The sequence below is a fragment of the Adiantum capillus-veneris genome, chromosome 17 (genome assembly GCF_014529385.1).
Source record: "Adiantum capillus-veneris isolate H3 chromosome 17, ASM1452938v2, whole genome shotgun sequence".
Lineage (NCBI taxonomy): Eukaryota > Viridiplantae > Streptophyta > Polypodiopsida > Polypodiales > Pteridaceae > Adiantum > Adiantum capillus-veneris.
This window is the reverse complement of record NC_140947.1, coordinates 52,170,890-52,191,841: the sequence shown is the minus strand read 5'-3', so window position 1 is coordinate 52,191,841 and position 20,952 is coordinate 52,170,890. Positions and strand designations below refer to the sequence as shown.

The 20,952-nt window shown below is 42.7% G+C and overlaps 1 protein-coding gene across 2 annotated transcripts in view; it reads right to left on the bottom strand.

Moving 5' to 3' along the window:
- The window catches only part of LOC147437248 (MOB kinase activator-like 1A), a 59,695-nt gene extending 45,320 nt beyond the window's left edge, over positions 1-14,375 (bottom strand). The window contains exon 1 of one of the 2 annotated variants that reach the window (XM_086486833.1): positions 14,194-14,375. In XM_086486833.1, coding sequence (XP_086342959.1) covers positions 14,194-14,216 — 23 coding nt within the window. In that variant the 5' untranslated portion in view covers positions 14,217-14,375. The remainder of the gene's footprint in view (positions 1-14,193) is intronic. The other variant, XM_086486832.1, reaches the window with a different exon arrangement.
- Positions 14,376-20,952: the final 6,577 nt, after the last annotated feature.

The following is a 20,952-nucleotide window of genomic DNA, read 5'->3' as shown; positions in this document are numbered from 1 at the left end:
CCAAGCGTAGGGGTCCTCCTTGGCATGGCACTTCGCGTATCTGCAACTAGGAGTAGACGTATTGCTGTTAACATAGTCACAATCGTGACATTCCCTCCCATTTAAAATGAGAGCCCGTGTCAAAGAAATGACTTCTGATGTTGATAAAACTCTGTAAAAGCATTGAATCTTCGAAAATCTTCAATCTTTGAGTTATCAGAAACCTTTGTCTTGAACCTTTGCTTCTTGCGAAACCTTTTTGCTTTGACTGCTAAATCCCATGTCATTGCATTGTTCAAAGACTTTTTAGAGGAATCTGGCATAATCAGGTTGACTGCAACAAGAGGTTGATCTTCAAAATTCTTCATGCGATGTAAGATTTCTGGTTCAAAATCTTCGAGAAACTGCGAAATATTTGGGGAAGAGGAAATCTTCTCAAGGTACTCTTCAGATGGGATGACTTCAACTTTAGTAATCTTTGGAGAGGATTTTGGTTTGAGACTGTAATCATCTTCCAATAATGAATCCCAAAATTCTTCAGAATCATCTTCTAGAACTATAACTTCATGACTTGTAATTGGCATATCATCATCCAATAAAGAATCAAAGAAAGCATAGTCGTCTTCAGACTCGGAATCTGCAACTATATCTTTATCTTTGTCTTCATCAATTGATTCATGAAAAGTTAATGAATTCAAAAATTCATCAATAATAATATATGCATTTGTATCAAAAATCATATTCTCTTCATAATGCACTCTATCATGCTGTTTGCAATTGACTAGTACACGTGAGGCTTGAATCACTCTTTCCACATGAGAAAGCCAGTGTAAAGTCAATTCACGTCCATCTTTGAACAAATTGATAGTATGTCCTCCAAAGCTAATTGCTGGATCATATTGGAATAACCAATGCTGACTAAGAATCATGTCGTAATAAAATAAAGGCATGACTTCAAAATCCAGTTGATCTGCATAAGTTTGAATCTCGAACTGCAACTGTCGAACTGTCTCATCACAAGTCAAAATTGATCCATCTGGTAATTCCACATCATATAAGTGAGATGTCTTTTGAGTTGGTAAGCCAAGATATTGAACTATCTGAGTGCTGACGAAATTATTCGAGCATCCGCTGTCCTCTAAAATATTAATGGAGCGACCATTGAGTAGTCCAAGAAGGCTCAAAACTTTCTTTGAGAGAGGCTCCAAAACTGAAGAATTACACTGAGCATGCTTCATAAGAATACTCGTATCCTCTGAGACACGAATCGTATTGACCACAGATTTTCCTTTATCCTTAGCAGAATCTCGTTGTTCAGAATTCGATGATGTTTCCGCGTTGGAATTTCTTTTCGAATTAGACGGATTTGGTCTCTTTGGACATTGATACCATCTATGGTCACCACTGCAAATTGTACATAATCCTTCCTTCTTTGAAGTTGAAGATGCATTTGACGAAGAGCCTTGCTGAGTATTGGAATGCCCATCTTAAGAAAAATCACGTCCTTTACCACGATCAAGTGGAGGAACATGTGAAGAAGATCTGCTTTCAGATTGTCGATCTTGAGAATAAAACCTTGAAGTTGAATAAGGTTGTGTTGCTTGTTGTTTGAACTGAGACTGATGTTGTTGACTTTGGCTATAGCTGTCTCTGCGATCGCGCTGTGAAAAGCGAGCGCTGTTTGAAGATCTGTTACCAGGGAGAAAATTCCGTGTAGGGCGCCGATTATCGCCAAGACGCTCCACATAGGCAATTGCAGCATCCAAAGTGGTAGGGTTGTATTTGTGCACATCATCCTTTAGGTTGGGTTCGAGTCCGTCGATAAAGCTGTGAAGTTTATCAAAGGGACTAAGGGTCTCTATCTCCAGAGTTAGTCTTTGGAACTCTGTGATGTACGCGGCCAAGGAACCTGTCTGGCTCAGGCGGCGAAGAGAGGACCGGGTATGAAAATCCGCATTGGCAGGTTCGAACGCCTTGCGAAAAGCACGCCGGAATTTATCCCAAGAAGGTGTGTTTACCATCAGCAACCCGTCGTTGCCACCAAAGAAATGCTGTGTCTTTGAGCAGAGAACTAGCAAGTGCAACTTTTTTACTCTCGACCAAGTCTGTGTTCGATAAGTAAATCTCCATTTTGAACAGCCATTGGTCCAGCACGCGCTTGTCGCGGCAACCAGTGTATGGTTCCGGCAATTTAACATCAAGCTTCTTCTTCTGTGCAGCATTAAAAATTTTATAAAGTAATTGAAGTTCGCGATTGTCTACCTCTTCAATTGGATCTGGTTCGTTTGGTTCGTCCACTGAAGTTTCAGATGAAGGTGTTGAAGATGTTGCATTAGTAGTTCGAGAAACAACAAGTCGACTTCGAGAAGTGTTTTCCGTGTGCATCTCATCCAAGCGAGTGTGAAGTGATGCGAGGCTTATGGAAAGTGTGGCCATCTGCTCCTTGATAAGAGTAAGGGCATCGTCAGATTGACCACCTCCATCCTGAGAATTTGGCATGGTTACGCCTCAAAAGGAACTCGAACACGTGCAAGTTATGTGAACAGGTTCTAGGACGGGTGCTCCGAGCGAAAACTCTGTTCCAAATGGGTTCCAGCTCTGGCGAATCTGGAATTATGATGACTTCGGAGCTCGAGTATTCGATATAATGAGCACTTTGCGTGCAAGAGGGTTTGCTGGTAGCGGGCAAAATCTCTGTCGGAACTCTATCTAAATACAGAAAAGGTATTTAACTGTGATCAACCGCCATGGGGGTGGTTCCGACGGCACATAGAGGAGCAGCAAAGAACAATCGCTAGAGGAGAGAGGGGGCAGCGTGGAAATCTGTGGCTGGCTATCATCTTCCAAAGTTATGTATGTTGACTTGGCAAATTTAATATATAAAGTGCTTTCACATGGAGGTGATAATTTAGGACTGGCTGGCCACTTAAAATTGAAGGTAAGTGATGGCCTTAAAACATGTACGCTGGCTGGCTGAAATAAAAAAATCACCAGCGAAGAGTTTTAACGAAGAGTCAGTCATGCGATTTCAGCCCAGCGTTGCATCAAATCAGCCCAGCATTGCATCGTTGTGTGAAAGGATGCGCAAAGGGTCATATCGCTTGGGGAAAAAGAGGTGCGATACTGAAGGAAGTGGCTGCCTGAAGGGGTGCGAGCAAGAGAAGAGGTGGCAGCCTGGAGGGGTAGTACCCTTTCGCATCAAGGGGTGCGACCATGGGTTTGAAGGGGTACTACCCGAGGAAAGGGCGCTCGAAGAGGCTCCAGTAGAAGTTGTTTCGAAAGTCACCGGGTACACCACACACATACTTTGGGTATGCCACACACTCGCACACACTGCTGTCCCGTTCTATTTATGTTGCTTTTATATGTGTAGAATTAAATCAGTTACCTCAGACCATCGGCAAAGAAGTCGAATTCCATCTTTCTTCTGCTTCCATGCAACTCCGGGAAAAGGGGTAGAGTGTAGCGTAAGGGTGAGAGGCTCACAACCGTAAGGTCTCGGGAAAAATTTTTCTTTGATACCAAAGTGAGGATTCTAGGTGCTAATCCTTAATTAAGTACTTAAACTCATGATTAAGACTTAAGAAACTGAAACTGAACTTAGAACAAGACTTAGAAGACTCTGTGTTTGATTGATTGAATGTGTGATACAAGGGCTCCTTATATAGGAGACAAAGAGACATAAATGAAAAGACACGTCTCTTGGTGAAGAGACACGACTTTAGACGTAAAGACACATCCTTTCGGCGAAGAGCTGCAACCATTGGGCGAAGAGTCGCACCCGTAGAGAGAAGGGGTGTGACCAGTCGTCGAAGGAGTGTGGCTTTTGGCGAAGAGACACGTCCTTTGGGTGAAGGGGTGTGACCATCCAAGCGCAAGGGTCCTCCTTGGCATGGCACTTCGCGTATCTGCAACTAGGAGTAGACGTATTGCTGTTAACATAGTCACAATCGTGACAGGTACCACATGGCGTGGAACCTGCACCGAATCTAATGAATGAAAGTACAAACTTTGCCGCTTTTGTGGCAAAGTGAAGGATCAGGAAGCTCTTTTGAAGGAGCCAAGGCCAACTTCTTTTCACTTGGAATTGGCGGCTCGATTTGGTTCGATTTGGAATTACGCCCAAGAGACTGACGCCATAGGCAGAGGTAGTTCGACTGGCACCCGGATGGATGTTGCCATTACACCGAGCATTGGCAAACTTTGTTTGCAATGACAGGGGTGTTCAGGGCACGCGAGTGACGTTCTACTCAAGATCCCTTGGTACCACAACGTGGTTGACTATCGGGCCGAGAAAGCGACTTTGATAAATGAAGGGCTTAGAGATTGTACTTGATGTACTTCAGTTTCTTACTCATTCTTTTGGGAGAGAACTGAACCATGGATAAAGGTTGAATATGTTTTGACCTGATCAAAAGAACGCCAAGATTTTTCTCCACACTCATGTCGATTGCTTTTCAGAGGGCCTGAAGATCAAACCATTGATTTGATACCTGGTAGTACACCACCGAACCAGCCACCCTACCGTGTGAGCCGAGCACAGAATGAAAAGATTATGAACCAAGTGAAAGACCTCTTGGAAAAGGGTCTTTTCCAGCCTAGTACTTCACCGTACTGCTCTCCAGTGTTGGTTTTGAAGAAAGACGGATCTTGGAGAATGTGCATCGATTATAGCACTCTCAACGAAATCACCATCAAGAACAGATTTCCGATTCCTAGGATCGATGATATACTCGACAAGTTGCAGGGATCCTCGTGCTTTAACAGGATTGACTTGAAGAGTGGATATCATCAGATCAGGATAGCGCCGCGAGACGTCTACAAGACAGTTTTTCGGACGACTTTTGGGTTATTTGAGTTTTTGGTGATGCCTTTTGGCTTAACCGATGCTCCTGTGACATTTAACCGGATGATGGACAGGATTTTTCGAGGGTACAGGCTATTTGTTGGCATTTTTTTTTACGACATCATTGTTTTCTCCAAGAATGAGGCAGAACACAGAGATCATCCGCTTCAGGTCTTTCAGGCATTACGAGATCACAAGTTAGTGATTAATGCAAAGAAAAGTAAATTTTTCCTACCAGAGATACACTTTTTGGGACACATTGTGTCAGCATCCGGCCAAGATAGAGACTATTCGTGATTGGCCCGACTTGAGGAATGTCCATGAAGTTAGAAGCTTCTTGGAACTGTGTTCGTACTACAGGCGGTTCATACGAAAGTTTGCAGAGGTTGCTTCCCCTTTGCATACCTTGACACAGAAAGGAGTACCTTTTTCGTGGGGACCCACAGAGGTGACTGCCTTTCGGACATTGAAAGAGAAATTGACTACGGGACCTATTTTGACTTTGCCGGACTTGCAGAAGTCATTTGAAGTATATTGTGATACTTGTGGTCGTAGTCTGGGTACTGTCTTGATGCAAGAAGGCCATGTCATAGCTTACGAGAGCCGTTTGTTCTCTAGGCCGGAGATGACAACACAGATCTATGAGAAAGAGCTTTTGGCAGTTATCCATGCTCTTACTCAGTGGCGGCATTACCTACTCGGAGCGGATTTTACTGTCTTTACAGACCATTAGAGTTTGTGCTACTTCTTGTCACAGAAGCAGCTTTCGGAAAAGCAGATGCGGTGGGCGAACATCTTGTCACAGTTCCACTTCCAGATTGTCCATGTGCAGGGACAGAAGAATGTGGTGGCAGATGCTTTGTCTCGGAAACCGTTGGTTTCTGGCTATTTCCGCGATACATCATAGGAGCTTCAAGGATATGGTCGATCAGTATGCCACAGATACAGATTTTGCAGATATTTTCACACAGATACGGGATAGGGAGACAGTAGCTGGATACTCCCTTCGGGAAGGCTACTTGATAAAAAAGACTATGTTGTGCGTTCCACAGCCGTTGAGGGATAAGGTTATGACTGAATGCCACTGTCCACCTTTTGCGGGTCACCGCGGCATTGCTACCACCATGAAGGGGGTAGAGAGATACTTCTTTGGGCTGAGACTCAAAAAGGATGTGGAAGAGTTTGTGCGTAGTTGCTTGGTATGCCAGAAGGTCAAGTTTTACAGGCATAAGGCACAGGGATTGTTACAACCTTTACCCATACCCACCCACCCCTGGGAAAGTATTGCAATGGATTTCATTTTTGATCTCCCAAGAAAACAGAATGATCACGATGATTTTCCGATTACATGGCACGTCTGAGATGATTGTCTCCGACAGAGACCCCAGATTTATGAGTTTGTTTTGGAAGGCAATTTGGGAGAACATTGGCACGCGGTTGCAGTTCTCGTCATCGTTCCACTTGCAGACTAACGAGCAATTTGAGATTGCCAATTCAGTGATTTTAGATTTATTGAAGTCTTGTATCTCGGATCAGAAGACTCAATGGGAAAAGAACTTACCTTTGGTAGAATTTGCCTATAATAACACGATACACTCTTCGACGGGGAAGACGCCATGTGAGATTGTTGAAAGTACTGCGAAGGTTCCATCCTTCCTGAGCACGAAAGATTAGATTTTTGAAGCGAATGAATATTCGCAAGATTTGGATACGGCTTTTGCCAAGGTTCGCGAGACTTTGCAGGAGCCTCAAGAACGACAGAAAAAGGCAGCGGATCGCCATCGTCGCAACTTGAAATTGAAGGAGGATGATTGGGTGCTTTTACTTTTGAGAAGGCACGCCTACGAAAGAAAAAGGGAAAGGAGAGGCTTTTTCCAAAGCTTAGTATGCGATACTACGGACCTTTCCAGATTACTGACAAGATAAATGATGTCTCCTTCCCATTGAAACTGCCAGATACTTGGAGGATTCATAATGCATTGCATGTTAGTCTCTTGAACCCTGTTAAGGGTGATGTGCCTGATGATAGGGAGCTTGATGAGCAACCCGAAGTGGAAGAAAACGAGGAGATCCTTGTTCCTGAACAGATTTTGGCACATAACGATACGAAGAAAGGTAAAGTCCGAAGGCGGTTCTTGGTTTAGTTCAAGAACTTTCCTGCATTTGATGCGAAGTGGATGGAGGAGGAGGACCTAGCAGATACTCCTCGGATTGTGAAACTTTACCTTGATGTTTTGGTTTAGCATAGTCTACTCCAATCGGAACCCAGAAACTCAGCTTGGCCGAAGATCTGGTGCAGTGGGATGCACAAGAGGGGAGTTACTCCGCTTCTTTGTCAACAGATGCCTCGATTTTGATACTAAAGTCACTGATGTCTCTTTGAGCTTCAGGGATACTGAGAGCTGACAGTATTCTACTGGATGACTTTATGAAATGGAAATCCTGATAATGATATTGATTTGTTCTTGACTTCTTTTGAGTGCAGGAACTGATAGCCGAAATGACTCCAGCATTTTGGTCTGATTGACCTCGAATAGACATGGTTGCAATAGGTGTTAGTCAATCGGACATCGTTGAGGTCCCGATTGGACCTAGATGTGATTGCTAGCTACATTGCCGATAAATCATGGTCTAAGATCCGAATGAATGTTGAATGTCATGTGATGTCCTATGATGTCTGGTGATGTCCTGTGATGTCGTGTGATGTGACTTTCGATTTTGTACATGTGCTAGATGTTTGTTTCTAGTACGTAGGTACTAACAGTCAGTGTATGCTAAGACGGTTTATGGCTTTTGTCGGTTTTGAAGGCGTAATCGCGGTCGATTACAATGCTTTCAAGAGGGGGGTATGTCACAAAGTGATGACGTGGCGGATAGCAGAAAACCCTAATTTCTGCCAGAAACCCTAAAATTCCTGCAAACCCTAATTTCTGCCAAAAACGCTAATTTTCGGAAATTGCGGAGGCTCTAAAATAAAATAAGATAAAATGATGAGCAACGCGAATTTCGCTTTTGAAGAGAATGCTTTTTTTTAACAAAAAAAAGGAGAACTTGAGAGAGAAGAGCTTTTGAGCTCTTATGTTTTTTATTTTAAAAGCTTTTGGGGCTCTGCTTTTGGGCATCCCTTGTACCTTTAAATATGTGGAGAGGGCTTCACTTCTCAGAGCATCTGGACGCAAAGTCTGAGAGTGAAACCCTACCCACTCTCTTGTACTTTGAACTGATTAATATAAAAAGAAATACCGAAAGGGGCGCCAGTCTTTGGGGCCAATATCTCTAGGCACGGAACTCCGCCGGGCCAATGCAAATCTATTGTGATCTGTGAATTGTTTTGAAGTGGTTATTTGGTGCTGTCGCGATTGATTTTTGACTTGGAGTGTCCAAGTCTGTTACAACAGACGGTTCATTCGAAAGTTTGCAGAGGTTGCTTCCCCTTTGCATATTCTTGATACAGAAATGAGTCCCTTTCTCGTGGGGATCCACAGAGGTGACTGCCTTTCAGACATTGAAAGAGAAATTGACTACAGGACCAGATTTGACTTTGCCAGACTTGCAGAAGTCATTTGAAGTATTTTGTGATGCTTATGGTTGTAGTCTGGGTGCGGTCTTGATGCAAGAAGGCCATGTCATTGCTTACGAGAGCCGATTGTTCTCTAGGCCAGAGATGACAGCACAGATTTATGAGAAAGAGCTTTTGGTGGTTATCCATGCTCTTACTCAGTGGCGGCATTACCTACTCGGAGCGGATTTTATTGTCTTTACAGACCATCAGAGTTTGCGCTACTTCTTGTCACAGAAGCAGCTTTCGGAAAAGCAGATGCGGTGGGCGAACTTCTTGCCACAGTTTCACTTCCAGATTGTCCATGTGCAGGGACAGAAGAATGTGGTGGCAGATGCTTTGTCTCGGAAGCCGTTGGTTCTGGCTATTTCCGCGATACATCATAGGAACTTCGAGGATATGGTCGATCAGTATGCCACAGATACAGATTTTGCAGATATTTTCACACGAATACGAGATGGGGAGACAGTAGCCGGATACTCCCTTCGAGAAGGCTACTTGATGAGAAAGACTATGTTGTGCGTTACACAGCCGTTGCGGGAAAAGGTTATAACTGAATGCCACTGTCCACCTTTTGCGGTCACCGCGGCATTGCTACCACCATGAAGGGGTAGAGAGATACTTCTTTTGGCCGAGACTCAAAAAGGATGTGGAAGAGTTTGTGCGCAGTATGCCAGAAGGTCAAGTTTGACAGGCATAAGGCACAAGAATTGTTACAACCTTTACCCATACCCACCCGCCCCTCGGAAAATATTGAAATGGATTTCATTTTTTGATCTCCCGAGAACACAGAATGATCACGATGATTTTCCGATTACATGGCACGTTTGAGACGATTGCCTCCGACAGAGACCCCAGTTTATGAGTTTGTTTTGGAAGGCAATTTGGGAGAACATTGGCACGCAGTTGCAGTTCTCGTCATCGTTCCACTTGCAGACTGACGGGCAATCTGAGATTGCCAATTCAGTGGTTTTAGATTTATTGAAGTCTTGTATCTCATATCAGAAGACTCAATGGGAAAAGAACTTACCTTTGGTGGAATTTGCCTACAATAACACGATACGCTCTTCGACGGGGAAGACGCCATTTGAAATTGTTGAAAGTGCTGCGAAGGTTCCATCCTTCCTGAGCACGAAAGATTAGATATTTGAAGCGGATGAATATTCACGAGATTTGGATACGGCTTTTGCCAAGGTTCGCGAGACTGTGCAGAAGTCTCAAGAACGACAGAAAAAGGCCGCGGATCACCATCGTCGCGACTTGAAACTGAAGGAGGATGATTGCGTGCTCTTACGTTTTGAGAAGGCACGCCTAAGAAAGAAAAAGGGAAAGGAGAGGCTTTTTCCAAAGCTTAGTATGCGATACTACGGACCTTTCCAAATTACTAAAAAGATAGATGATGTCTCCTTCCGATTGAAGCTGCCAGATACTTGGACGATTCACAATGCTTGGACGATTCACAATGCATTGCAGGTGAGTCTCTTGAACCCTGTTAAGGGTGATGTGCCTGATGATGGGGAGCTTGATGAGCAACCCGCAGTGGAAGAAAACGAGGAGACCCTTGTTCCTGAACAGATTTCGGCACATACGGATACGAAGAAAGGTAAAGTCCGAAGGTGGTTCTTGGTTAAAGTCAAGAACTTTCCTGCATTTAATGCGAAGTGGATGGAGGAGGAGGACCTAGCAGATACTCCTCGGATTGTGAAACTTTACCTCGATGTTTTGGTTTAGCATAGTCTACTCCAAACGGAACCCAGAAATTCAGCTTGGCCGAAGATCTGGTGCAATGGGATGCACAAGAGGGGAGTTACTCCGCTCCTTTGTCAACAGATGCCTTGATTTTGATACTAAAGTCACTGATGTCTCTTTGAGCTTCAGGGATACTGAGAGCTGACAGTATTCTGTTGGATGACTTTATAAAATGGAATTCTCGATAATGATATTGATTTGTTCTTAACTTCTTTTGAGTGCAGGTACTGATAGCCGAAATGACTGCAGCATTTTGGTCTGATTGATCTCGAATAGATATGGTTGCAATAGGGGTTAGTCAATCGGACATCGATGAGGTCCGGATTGGACCTAGATATGATTGCTAGCTACATTGCCGATAAATCATGCTCTTAAGATCCGAATGAATGTTGAATGTCACGTAATGTCCTGTGATGTCGTGTGATGTGACTCGATTTGGTACATGTGCTAGATGTGTGTTCCTAGTACGTAGGTACTAACAATCAATGTCTGCTAAGACGGTTTATGACCTTTGTCAGTTTTGCTGGCGTAATCGCGGTCGATTACAATGCTTTCAAGAGGGGGGTATGTCGCCAAGTGATGACGTGGTGGACAGCAAAAACCCTAATTTCCTGCAAAGCCTAATTTCTGCCAGAAACCCTAATTTTCGAAAATCGTGGAGGCTGGAAAAAAAAAAAGAAAAAATAAATGACGAGCGACGCAAATTTTGCTTTTTCTCTACGCAATGAGAAAGAGAGAATGCTTTTGATTTCAAGTTTTGACTCTCTGTGTGAGAGAGAGCAATTGCTTTTGATTTGAAGCTCTGCTTTGGGCATCCCTTGTAACCTTTAAATTAGTGGTGAGGGCCTCACTTCTCAGAGCATCTGGACGCAGAGTCTGAGAGTGAAACCCGAGCCACTCTCTTGTACTTTGAACTGATTAATACAAAAAGAAATACCGAAAGGGGCGCCAATCTTTGGGGCCAATATCTCTAGGCACGAAACTCCGCCGGGCCAGTGCAAATCTATTGTGATCTGTGCATTGTTTTGAAGTGGTTATTTGGTGCTGTCGCGATTGATTCTTGACTTGGAGTGTCCAAGTCTGTTACGATGATAGTATCCAAGGGCAAGAGCCCTAGCAACGTGAACACCAGGTGAGCACAAGGTGTCCCTCTATTGGTGACCAAACAGGGGGATTTGAACCCACAACCCATAGGTTGAGAGGCCAAAGCCTTACCGTTAGACCAACTCTTTGGGGACAGAGTCCTACATGTTCTTGCATATTGTCAGATCGAGTGGAATTGAGAGATCAGGTGGAAGTGAGCAATCACACTTTCAGAATCCTTTGTTCTTAAAGAGAGAGGAGAAGAGCGACACCCGATGGGGTCCCAACCAACCCTCTCAAGGGCCCCCCACACTGTTACCGATGTGGTATTTGCTTTAGATTGCGTAAATGGAATGTATACACAATGCAATACCTCAATGCAGACTCTACTAACTCGATGACGACAAATCACCGCGGTAACTCCTCAGAAAGAGGCACCTCCGGGGCTAATTTGATGCACCTTGGATCCTTCTGGATGTGGGATTGCGGATGGCCACCAAGGGGCGGATTTGCACTCCCGATGTGAGAGGAATGAGGGGCTGAAAACGCAGATCTCGACGATGCCAATGATGGACAGCAATGGAGCACTCGATGCCGGGGAGGGAATGGCCGAGGTCAGGGCTCAATGGGTTGTCAAAGTACCGGACCGCAACAGGGACATGTGTGAGCAGCTTTCTGAGAAATTCCATCGCGAAGGATGGGCTGGCCTGATTTGCTGGCTTCTCCTGGAGCAAGGGCTGAAAGCAGAGAACATTGGCTGTTCTGCTGCTTTCCAAAAACGCCAAGGGGCTGAAAACTTAAAACGCTAGGGCTGAGGGCTGATGGTAGAAAACGTTGGCTGTCCATGAGCAAAAACGCTAGTTGATCCTGCTCCTTGATGCTAGCGCTAGGGCATCTACCTCCTTCTGCACCTTGTCTCAAGTGAGAGCTCACTTGCCCCCTTTATAGGTGAGGGATGGGCCTTTAGTAATTATTAAGACTTGGGTAGGGCAATTGTCCGATAACACTTTCCAACAAATAAATCAATAAATTGATTTATTTAAAATTGAGAAGGGGTATCCGAACCTGGTGAAACTGTCACACGTCTAACTATCCAGGAATCCAATCGACACGGGGAATGGCTGGTCGGATTCCTCTAACCTGGAGCTACATGCTCGTCATGCCAGATGCCCACCATAGTGTAATAACATCTGTCAAAACGCATATACACACCATTTATGCAAGCGGGTTCCAAAACTGGAAAACCTAATCTAATGGACTTGTTGAGACATGCACTTCCTACAGACAGGCTCACAAAATTTCCGATACTAATCATCCTAAGATTCTAGACATCCCTATCTAGGAAGAAGGGGAAAACTGGCTCTAGAAGTCAATGAAGCATGTCCATGTGGCACACAGAGCCATGTACACGTGACAGTGACCTTGTGGATTACCCTCAAGTGCTGGACCTTGTACCTTTACGCATTTGGTTTGGAGCCTACCATTCTCAACGTTGAGCTAGTTTCAGTCATTGAGTCTGATGCAAATTGCAATGACTCGTGCATAAAGAAGATTACTCCACTCCTTTGTCTACAAAACAACAAGATCAACTTCATAGTAGTCATATGGTTGTGTTCTCCATGTATTGATGTGACAATACTCCGCTTAAGGAACTCCTACGTACATACGTGTGTGAATGGTTGCAACGATATAAACCTTCAATTTTTTGGTCACAAAGCCATTTTTAATTTGATTGAGTTTATGGGATAAATGTAGCGACGTTGTGTCCCTCACTAACTATGTGTTTCACCATTTGGATGAGTCCAATGTGAAAGTTGGATCATGATGTGTTTTTATGCGTACTCTATGTTGTGTATACCAATTGTGTACCATCTGAAATAGACAATTGTGAGCATGGCTGCATGATGTCAGTGTGTGAAGGAAGTGTATACCAATTGTGTACCATCTGAAATAGACGATTGTGAGCATGGCTGCATGATGTCAGTGTGTGAAGGAAGTAACCAAGGTAACCTTGAGAGAGTGTGTGTACCCTGGTTCCAAGAATCCAACACTTCTGACCCCTTAGATCTGGCATGAGCTTCTTCGTTTCACACACTCTTTGCCTAAATATATGTGCAAAGGAAGTGACCAAGATAAACCTTGAGAGAGAGAGTGTGTATCCACAACCCTGGTTCCAACAATCCAACACTTCAGCCCCTTAGATCTGGCATGTTTCAGCCATAGATCCCATGAAAGGAGCCACTTAGCATAGCCATTGCAACCCGATAATCGATCAGCCATCACAACCACCATAAGAATAGTGAAGAAAGGGTTAGCCTAGACGTAACCCTAGAATTCCTCTACATTCGGCCCGAAATTACAGTAGTTAAGACAGAGGGACAGATACAAGAAAGCTGAAACATAAGCACATCATCATAATTGTAAACACGAAAAATTGTTGTGGATGCCTATGAGTTCACAAGTAAATAGTCATTATCATGTATTGATGGAAACCATGGCAATTTTGGTGAGCAGATTCTGGAATACAATTCAACCAGTTCGAGCATAAATAATTCAATGAAAGAGAGCATGTGCTAGTTCACCGAAGCTTGAGAATTCTCACTGAATGCAGAAAACTAGTGAAATAAACTAACGTTTTGATCGTCTATGATGAGCTGCTCTGATAAGGAGTCTAACTTTGTATATTTGAGGGTTGACAATCAAAAAACACTCCAAATCAAAAAAACTGTGCTACTAGAGTTTGAATTGTAGGGCGCAATCTACTAAGCTGATCAAAATAGACTTGTTCCATGTGAAGCGAAGGGAGTATGACATGATACCAAAAAAAGATTCTTTCAAGAAACTCTCTCTCTCTCTCTCTCTCTCTCTCTCTCTCTCTCTCTCTCTCTCTCTCTCTCAAACACACACACACAGATCCTGGACTATGAGCCTCACACATACACGCACACGAGAATGCCCTGAGTTAGGACGAAAGTACCTGCCGAGCCCAAAGAAGCTCATGGCGCGTAAGGCAGCCGTGACAGACGATGAGCCCGTCCACGAATCAAGCTGTAAGCGCTGCAGTAGCTATGGAAAGTGGAGGAGGGAGAGAGCTTCCTTCGCGTCGACAAAACGCCAGGAAGAGGAGGTGGATGCACAAAATTCAACCCAGAAAGTGGTGTTCCTGTACACATGGTTTTCAACCGTAAAGTTTAAATGGTAGGTATTTTACATATGTACTACATGGATTGTGACAAACCTTTTTTCGTGGGGATGCTCAGTTTTTGGGGTTTTCGCATTTCAATAATTAAAGCTTGAAGCTTTATGTATGTCCTACAAGGATCCTCTTTTGGGTGGCTCTATCTATATTCCATTGTGGCATCAAACGAGGTATTATGCAAAACACTCCCTAGAGGAAAAGGGAGATAGCCCGTCTAATATTTGATCGATCATGTGATGTTTTAGAATGGACACTGGTTGGACTCAAACTCAAGCTTGTATAACCAAGAAGCCAAATCCACCTTGTCAAAAATTAAATCCAATCATAGAACTATAACTTTCACCCACACTTGGTCCTTAGAGGATTGGCTTCCCCTTTGATGGTTGGGATGGCTTGTCTTATAGTTGAATGGCTTAATGTATTTTTGGAGAGGCATTGATGTGCAAAGTTGCAAAATGTCATAACTTGGTTGGTAAACAAGGTGAAGGTTCGCATTGGCATTCTAAAGCATTCAAAATAAAAGGAAAATCAACTCATGTACCTATGTAACAAGGTGCAAAATCACAATGGCCTGTTGAGTAAGGGATGGGAGTACATAAACAAGTGAAAGGGTCACGGTGGCTTTCTAAAATAACAAAAAATTGATAAAATCATTAGGTTGAGTTTAACTAGAATTATATAAGGTAAAGCATTGTTCAGGAATATCTCTTTTATTAAGGGACTAACTTTCCTCCTTGCAAAGAAGCAAACCAGAAATAATAGTCGAATTTTTGAATTTGCAAGATTTTTGAACTAAGTTCTCACATATTTCACCATTTTTTCTTCCCTTTACCATGGTTTGCTCATTTAGTATATATGTGCGTGCGTGTGTGTGTGTGTGTATGTGTGTGTGTAAACAAATAAATATATGTATGTGTGTATGTATGTATATGTATAGAATCTACTAGAATTATGCAAGGTGAAGCTTCACTTTAGCATTCTAAAAGAATAGAATGCAAGTGAAGTCAAGCCGTGTAAGGATGTGAAATGAAAGCTCAAATAGAAAGATTCATTTAATATTTTAATATGGAAATAACATTTAAGGTAAGTCTCCATCATGGCACTGAAAACAATGAAAGTATGCTTAACCCAACTCAACACCAAGGCTTCTTTTAGAAAGCCAAAAAGGGAATAACGTAAGTACACTATCCCAATAAGGACTGCTTTGGAATAATAGAAACAAAAATTGATTGAAGTTTTGAGAACTTTTGCATTGTCAATACATATTTCAAGGTTCAAATCTAGGAGATTCATCTAAAAGAAATTGTAAGTTTACAACATTCTTCAAAGCTTCATAACACACCAATATCAGTTTTCATAGATAGGATTTAAAGCAATCACTTGGCCTACAATAAATGATGATGCTTAAGCTTCCAAAGAATGTTGTTCATAACAAATGATGCATGTAGATAACCAAGTATGCCAATTATAAGGCTGCGTACAAATGATGTAGGCACTCAAACCATTCTACCAAGGAAACGTTGAGGTGGTAGCAGCTCATCCACATGTCCTAAACTTTTCATGGCATGCAAAGAGATAATCAAGGCTACTCTTGGTTGTTACCAAATACATGTGGTAGTCATGTGTGTGAACACACTCAGGACCGTCGGGGCATTTTTCCCTCACTAGGAGGTTTTTTTCTCCGTGCATTGTATATACGCCCATCACTCTAGGGCTATCTTATCTTTCCATAACACGCTAAGTAATACACTTTCAGTTGCGTGCCTTCAGCTTCCTTCCTCTTCTCCAAGCTATGTGTGTTTTCCTGCAACCCAATTCCAAACAATTGGTATCAGAGCAGGTTGCATCCTCCAGGGCTTAACCGCAAGTAGCTCCAGCACACGCATGCTCACTTTCTCCAATTTCTGTGAGCTTTGGCGAGCCTCAGGAAAAGGGGTAAGGGTCAAACCGGATTTGGGCTGAAATGAGCCCAAATGGGCCTAGTCGCCAGTAGCTCCAGCACACGTCTGCTCATATTTTTTATTTGGGCTCATTTCGACCTTTGTTTCCATGATAGACACAGTGCTGTGTAGGCTATTTCGTCATTTTGTGCAAAAATTTTGTCAGTGCCATTTTCTGCATAACAAGTCACTTACAGTCTTCTACGTTTTGTGTTGTATAGCACATGTTGTTCTCCCTTCGTTTCTCCTCTTTTCGAGCAGTTTTCACATAAGGTGCAGCATTTGCCATGGCTGACAACAACATAGATGTGTTCAAGATGTTTGTTGTTGAGGATAGATTCGATGGGGACAATTACCCTATGTGGGCTTATATGATACAACATGTCCTCGTGTCAAAGGGTGTCTGGAATAGATGGCGCACTTGCCTCATGCAACTGACGGTTTTTTCCCTCACCCATGAAGGTAACCTTGGAGTCGACTTGCAGTAGCACTACCATCTCCTTACAATACCATTTTTTTTTCTTGTGTATTCCTCAGCTTGGCACTGTTTCCCACACCACTAACTGTCGACTTTCATTTGCCTTAAAAAACGCCTTCGTCCCGAGTCACACCTTGACATGACAATCATAGCTTCCTCTAAAAGTACCATCAATTGCAGAAGACAAACTCCTATGTCCTATCCTTGGTAAAGCACAAATTGGCTACACAATCCTTGTGACCTTCAAACATGTCCACCAATGTACTTTGTAATCTCGTCATCTTACACATGACAGGTCTTGGTTGTGAGGATGCAGGCGATGTTGAGGATGTTGCAGGTTTTGGTGGCAGGATTGCTGCTACCAAAGCTATTTTGCCTACGGTTGAGCAAGCTCGTTGGGATGTAAAAGATGCGCAAGCTCATGTATTGATTGTGTTGTCTGCGAAGCGCACTATTACTCCTCACATTCATTCAGCGAAATCTGTAAAACAGTCTTGGGATATTCTGGCTGGTCTTTTATGCAAGTCGCAATGAGGCAAAAATTGCATTGCTACCTAAAGAGCTGAAGTCGAAGATTATGCATGAGGAAGATGAAATGGACACTTTCCTTGGTGGTGCCAAGGGTATAAATGAGCAACCTTTTTATGCAAGTGAAGTCATTTCTGACAGTTCCCTTGTGCAGACTATTCTTGATGCTTTGCCAGATTCTTACCAAACTTTTGCTAGTACTTGGAGACTTATGACCCAAGGAAATCCATAAGTTGTCAAGTTTGATGCATTATGCACATTGTTGTTGCAGAGTCAATTTCTAGAAAAAAGAAGACTAGACAATGTGCAATTAAACATGCCTTTATTGTTGCTAAAAGAAAAGGTGGTAAAGCTTTGTAACCACTTCTCATGGTTCTTGATGATTTGCTAGATTCTTACTAGACTTTTTCTAGTACTTGGAGACTTATGACCCAAGGAAATCCAAAAGTTGTCAAGTTTGATGCATTATGCATGTTGTTGTTGCAAGAGTCACTTTCTAGAAAAAACAGGACTAGACCGTGTGCAATTGAAAATGCCTTTATTGTTGCTCAAAGAAAAGGTGGTAATAGCAATGTAACCACTTCTCATGGTTCTTATACGAGTGGACAATCTTATGTTCCTAATGCTTCTGCTGGCAGCACTTCGTTTGGAAATTATAGTGATAAGGGCAAAAAGAAGATGCGTTGCCATTATTGTAAAGCTAATGATCACTTGATCAAGCAGTGTCTGAAATTGAAGGCAAAAGAGGCTAAGAAGAAAGAGGTTGGATCAACTATAGGGTCCAATAGAAGTGCAGCTATTGTAGAGTCTTCTGTGAAAGGAGATTGTGATGTTGATGTAGATGCAGAGTGGGCTTTTAGTGCAGAGTGTACTTATGATCCTGTTGTCCATGATGCATGCATGTCAGTTGCTGCAGATTCACATGTGGTATTTTGACAGTGGTGCTACAAAGCACATCACCTCACATCATGATTTGTTTACCTCTCTCGAGGATGTCCCTCGAGAATTCATCCACTTGTGCTAACAATGCCTCTTATACAATTAAGGGAGTTGGAAAGATTGTGCTAACTGTTGCGAATGGCAATTCTTTCACACTTCTTGATGTAGTGTATGTACCTGGGATCAAGAAGAATCTTTTGTATGTATCTGCACTTGCTAGACTTGGACTTGTAGTCAAATTTGTGGATGACAGATGTACAGTACATTATCTCCATTTCGATGATGAAATTGTTGCATCTGGCATTTTATGCCATGGGTTGTATAAGCTCACTTTGTATGAGAAGTGTCCGCACAATTTTACAAATGCAGTTGTGGATTCTAAGGCTATTTCAGATGTAAAACTATGGCATGCACATTTTGGGAATCTGAATTTTTCCTGTTTGTTGCGTTTGCAAAAATCTGATATGGTTGCTTCTTTGCTGCCTCTTGAAGCACCTGTCAAACATGTTTGTGAAGGCTGTATTTTGGGTAAGATGCAGGGTTTGAAGTTTCCAAAGGATGGTTCAGTTAGGGCCACATGCAGGTTGCAGCTTGTTCATAGTGATGTTTGTGGGTCCATGCAAACTCCATCCTTGGGCAATTACCTTTACTTCATGACCTTCATTGATGATTACTCCAGGCATGCATTGGTGTATCTGCTTAAAGCGAAGTCTGAAGTGTTTATGTGCTTCAATTTTTTTTGGGACATGGTTGAAAATGTCTCAAAATGTATTATGGGCACCCTCCGTCCGATCGAGGGGGTAAGTATATGTCTCATGAATTTAATGCATTTCTGGCTAGTCGTGGGATAAAACACCAATGTATAGTGTGGTATACGCCTCAGCAAAATGGTGTTGCTGAGAGGAAGATTAGGTCTCTCACGAAAATGGCACAATGTATGGTCAAAAGTCAAGCTTTTCCGCATTCGTTTTGGCTTGAGAGGCTATCATGTGTGCCACTTATGTACTAAACAGGTGTCCTACAAAGGCTTTGTAGTCTATAACTCCATATGAAGCATAGCATGATAGGAAGCCTTTGATTGAGCACATGCCTGTTTTTGGCTATTTGGCATATTCGTTGGTGCCACAAATGCAGCGCAGAAAAGGCTGTCAAATGTATTTGTGTTGGTTATAGTGTTGACAGCAAAGGTTACAGGTTGTGCCATCCGCAAACAAAGCGTATCTTGGTTTCACGAGATGTTGTGTTTGTGGAAGATTTTGTTCAGCCCTTGATGTCATGTATTAGAGATAGTAATGTAAGCTCACCATTAGGAATTGAATGGGATATAGAAGGGCCTCTTTATTTGGCAGTTTAACGAAATGCTTAAAGCTTAAGCCAAGTTTGACCAAGCCTAAAAGAGAGGGCAAAAGGGCCTACACTCATATTTTTTGAAAATGCCATTTGTATATGTTGTATTTGAAAATAAGCTATTTTAACCCAAAAGAGAGGTGGGTAATTGAATATTAAAATGTCTTTTTCCCATCTCTCTCCTCTCTCTCTCTAACATATAAAACACTCTCTCTCACTTAGTTCTCATTAAAAGAAGCACTTTTCAGCTCCCCCTGCCAAAAAAGCAGATTTTGCATATTCTCTCACTGCATTCTCTCTCTAAAACGTGAGCCAATTCTTTCTCTCCCCCCCTTTCTCTCTTGTCACTTCCACCTCTCAATCATTAAGAGGACATTCTATGCTGCCTACATCTGACAAAAAGTGCAGATCCTCCAAGGTTGCAGATCTACCCTCTCTCCCACTCTCTTCCTTTAATCTCTCTCTCTCTCTCTCTCTCTCTCTCTCTCTCTCATGCTTCTCCCACTCCAACTCTAGGTGAGAGCAATGGAAAACTCCATTACCTCTGTGTGCAACATCATTTCTCTCTCTAAAGCTCTCATGATCAACATTTTGAATTCAAAGGAGATTGAGCTGCACTTTCTCTCTTTCTTCCCTCTACAACATCATCCTTTTCTACTATCTCTGAGTACTCTCCACTTTTTTCCTCCATAGCCAGCTTTCCCTACTTGCAACAATCTCCATTACAAATTCTCTCTCTAATTTGCCTGATTAGCTAACAAACATGTCATTCAATCCCCCTCCCTTACAAGACATTACTATTACTAATAGTCCAAAATGATATCGATTAAACGCTAATTTGGAGCAGGGGTATGCTACTGTGCGACTTGGCACATTGAATCCCAATGGAGCAGAGCTACGGAGCATTGGGTGCAAGGCAACCAACTTATGGGTTGATGGCCACATTTACCCTAGTGATCCAACGACCAATGCACCACTACCCTTTTGCAATGTCATTGAGCTTCTGCGTTTTATTGGAGATGGAAGAGACAGACTGTTTGGCTACTGCTGGAGATTGTATTCAGCTTTTGTCAATGAAAGGGGAAGCAAGTAATAATCTCTTTTCTGTCTATTCATCATTGCAAGAGAATTCCGCGAAAGATCTACAGCAAGTCAGAGAGGAAGCCAACAAGAAGACGAAGCAACTAAACAATGAGATGGTGAATCTTAATGAAAAAGTACAGCAACAAAAAGAAGAGCAGGAGTGTTGTCTAGACAATTATGTTCAACTAAAGCACACTTCACACAATATGCATCGGCAAATCG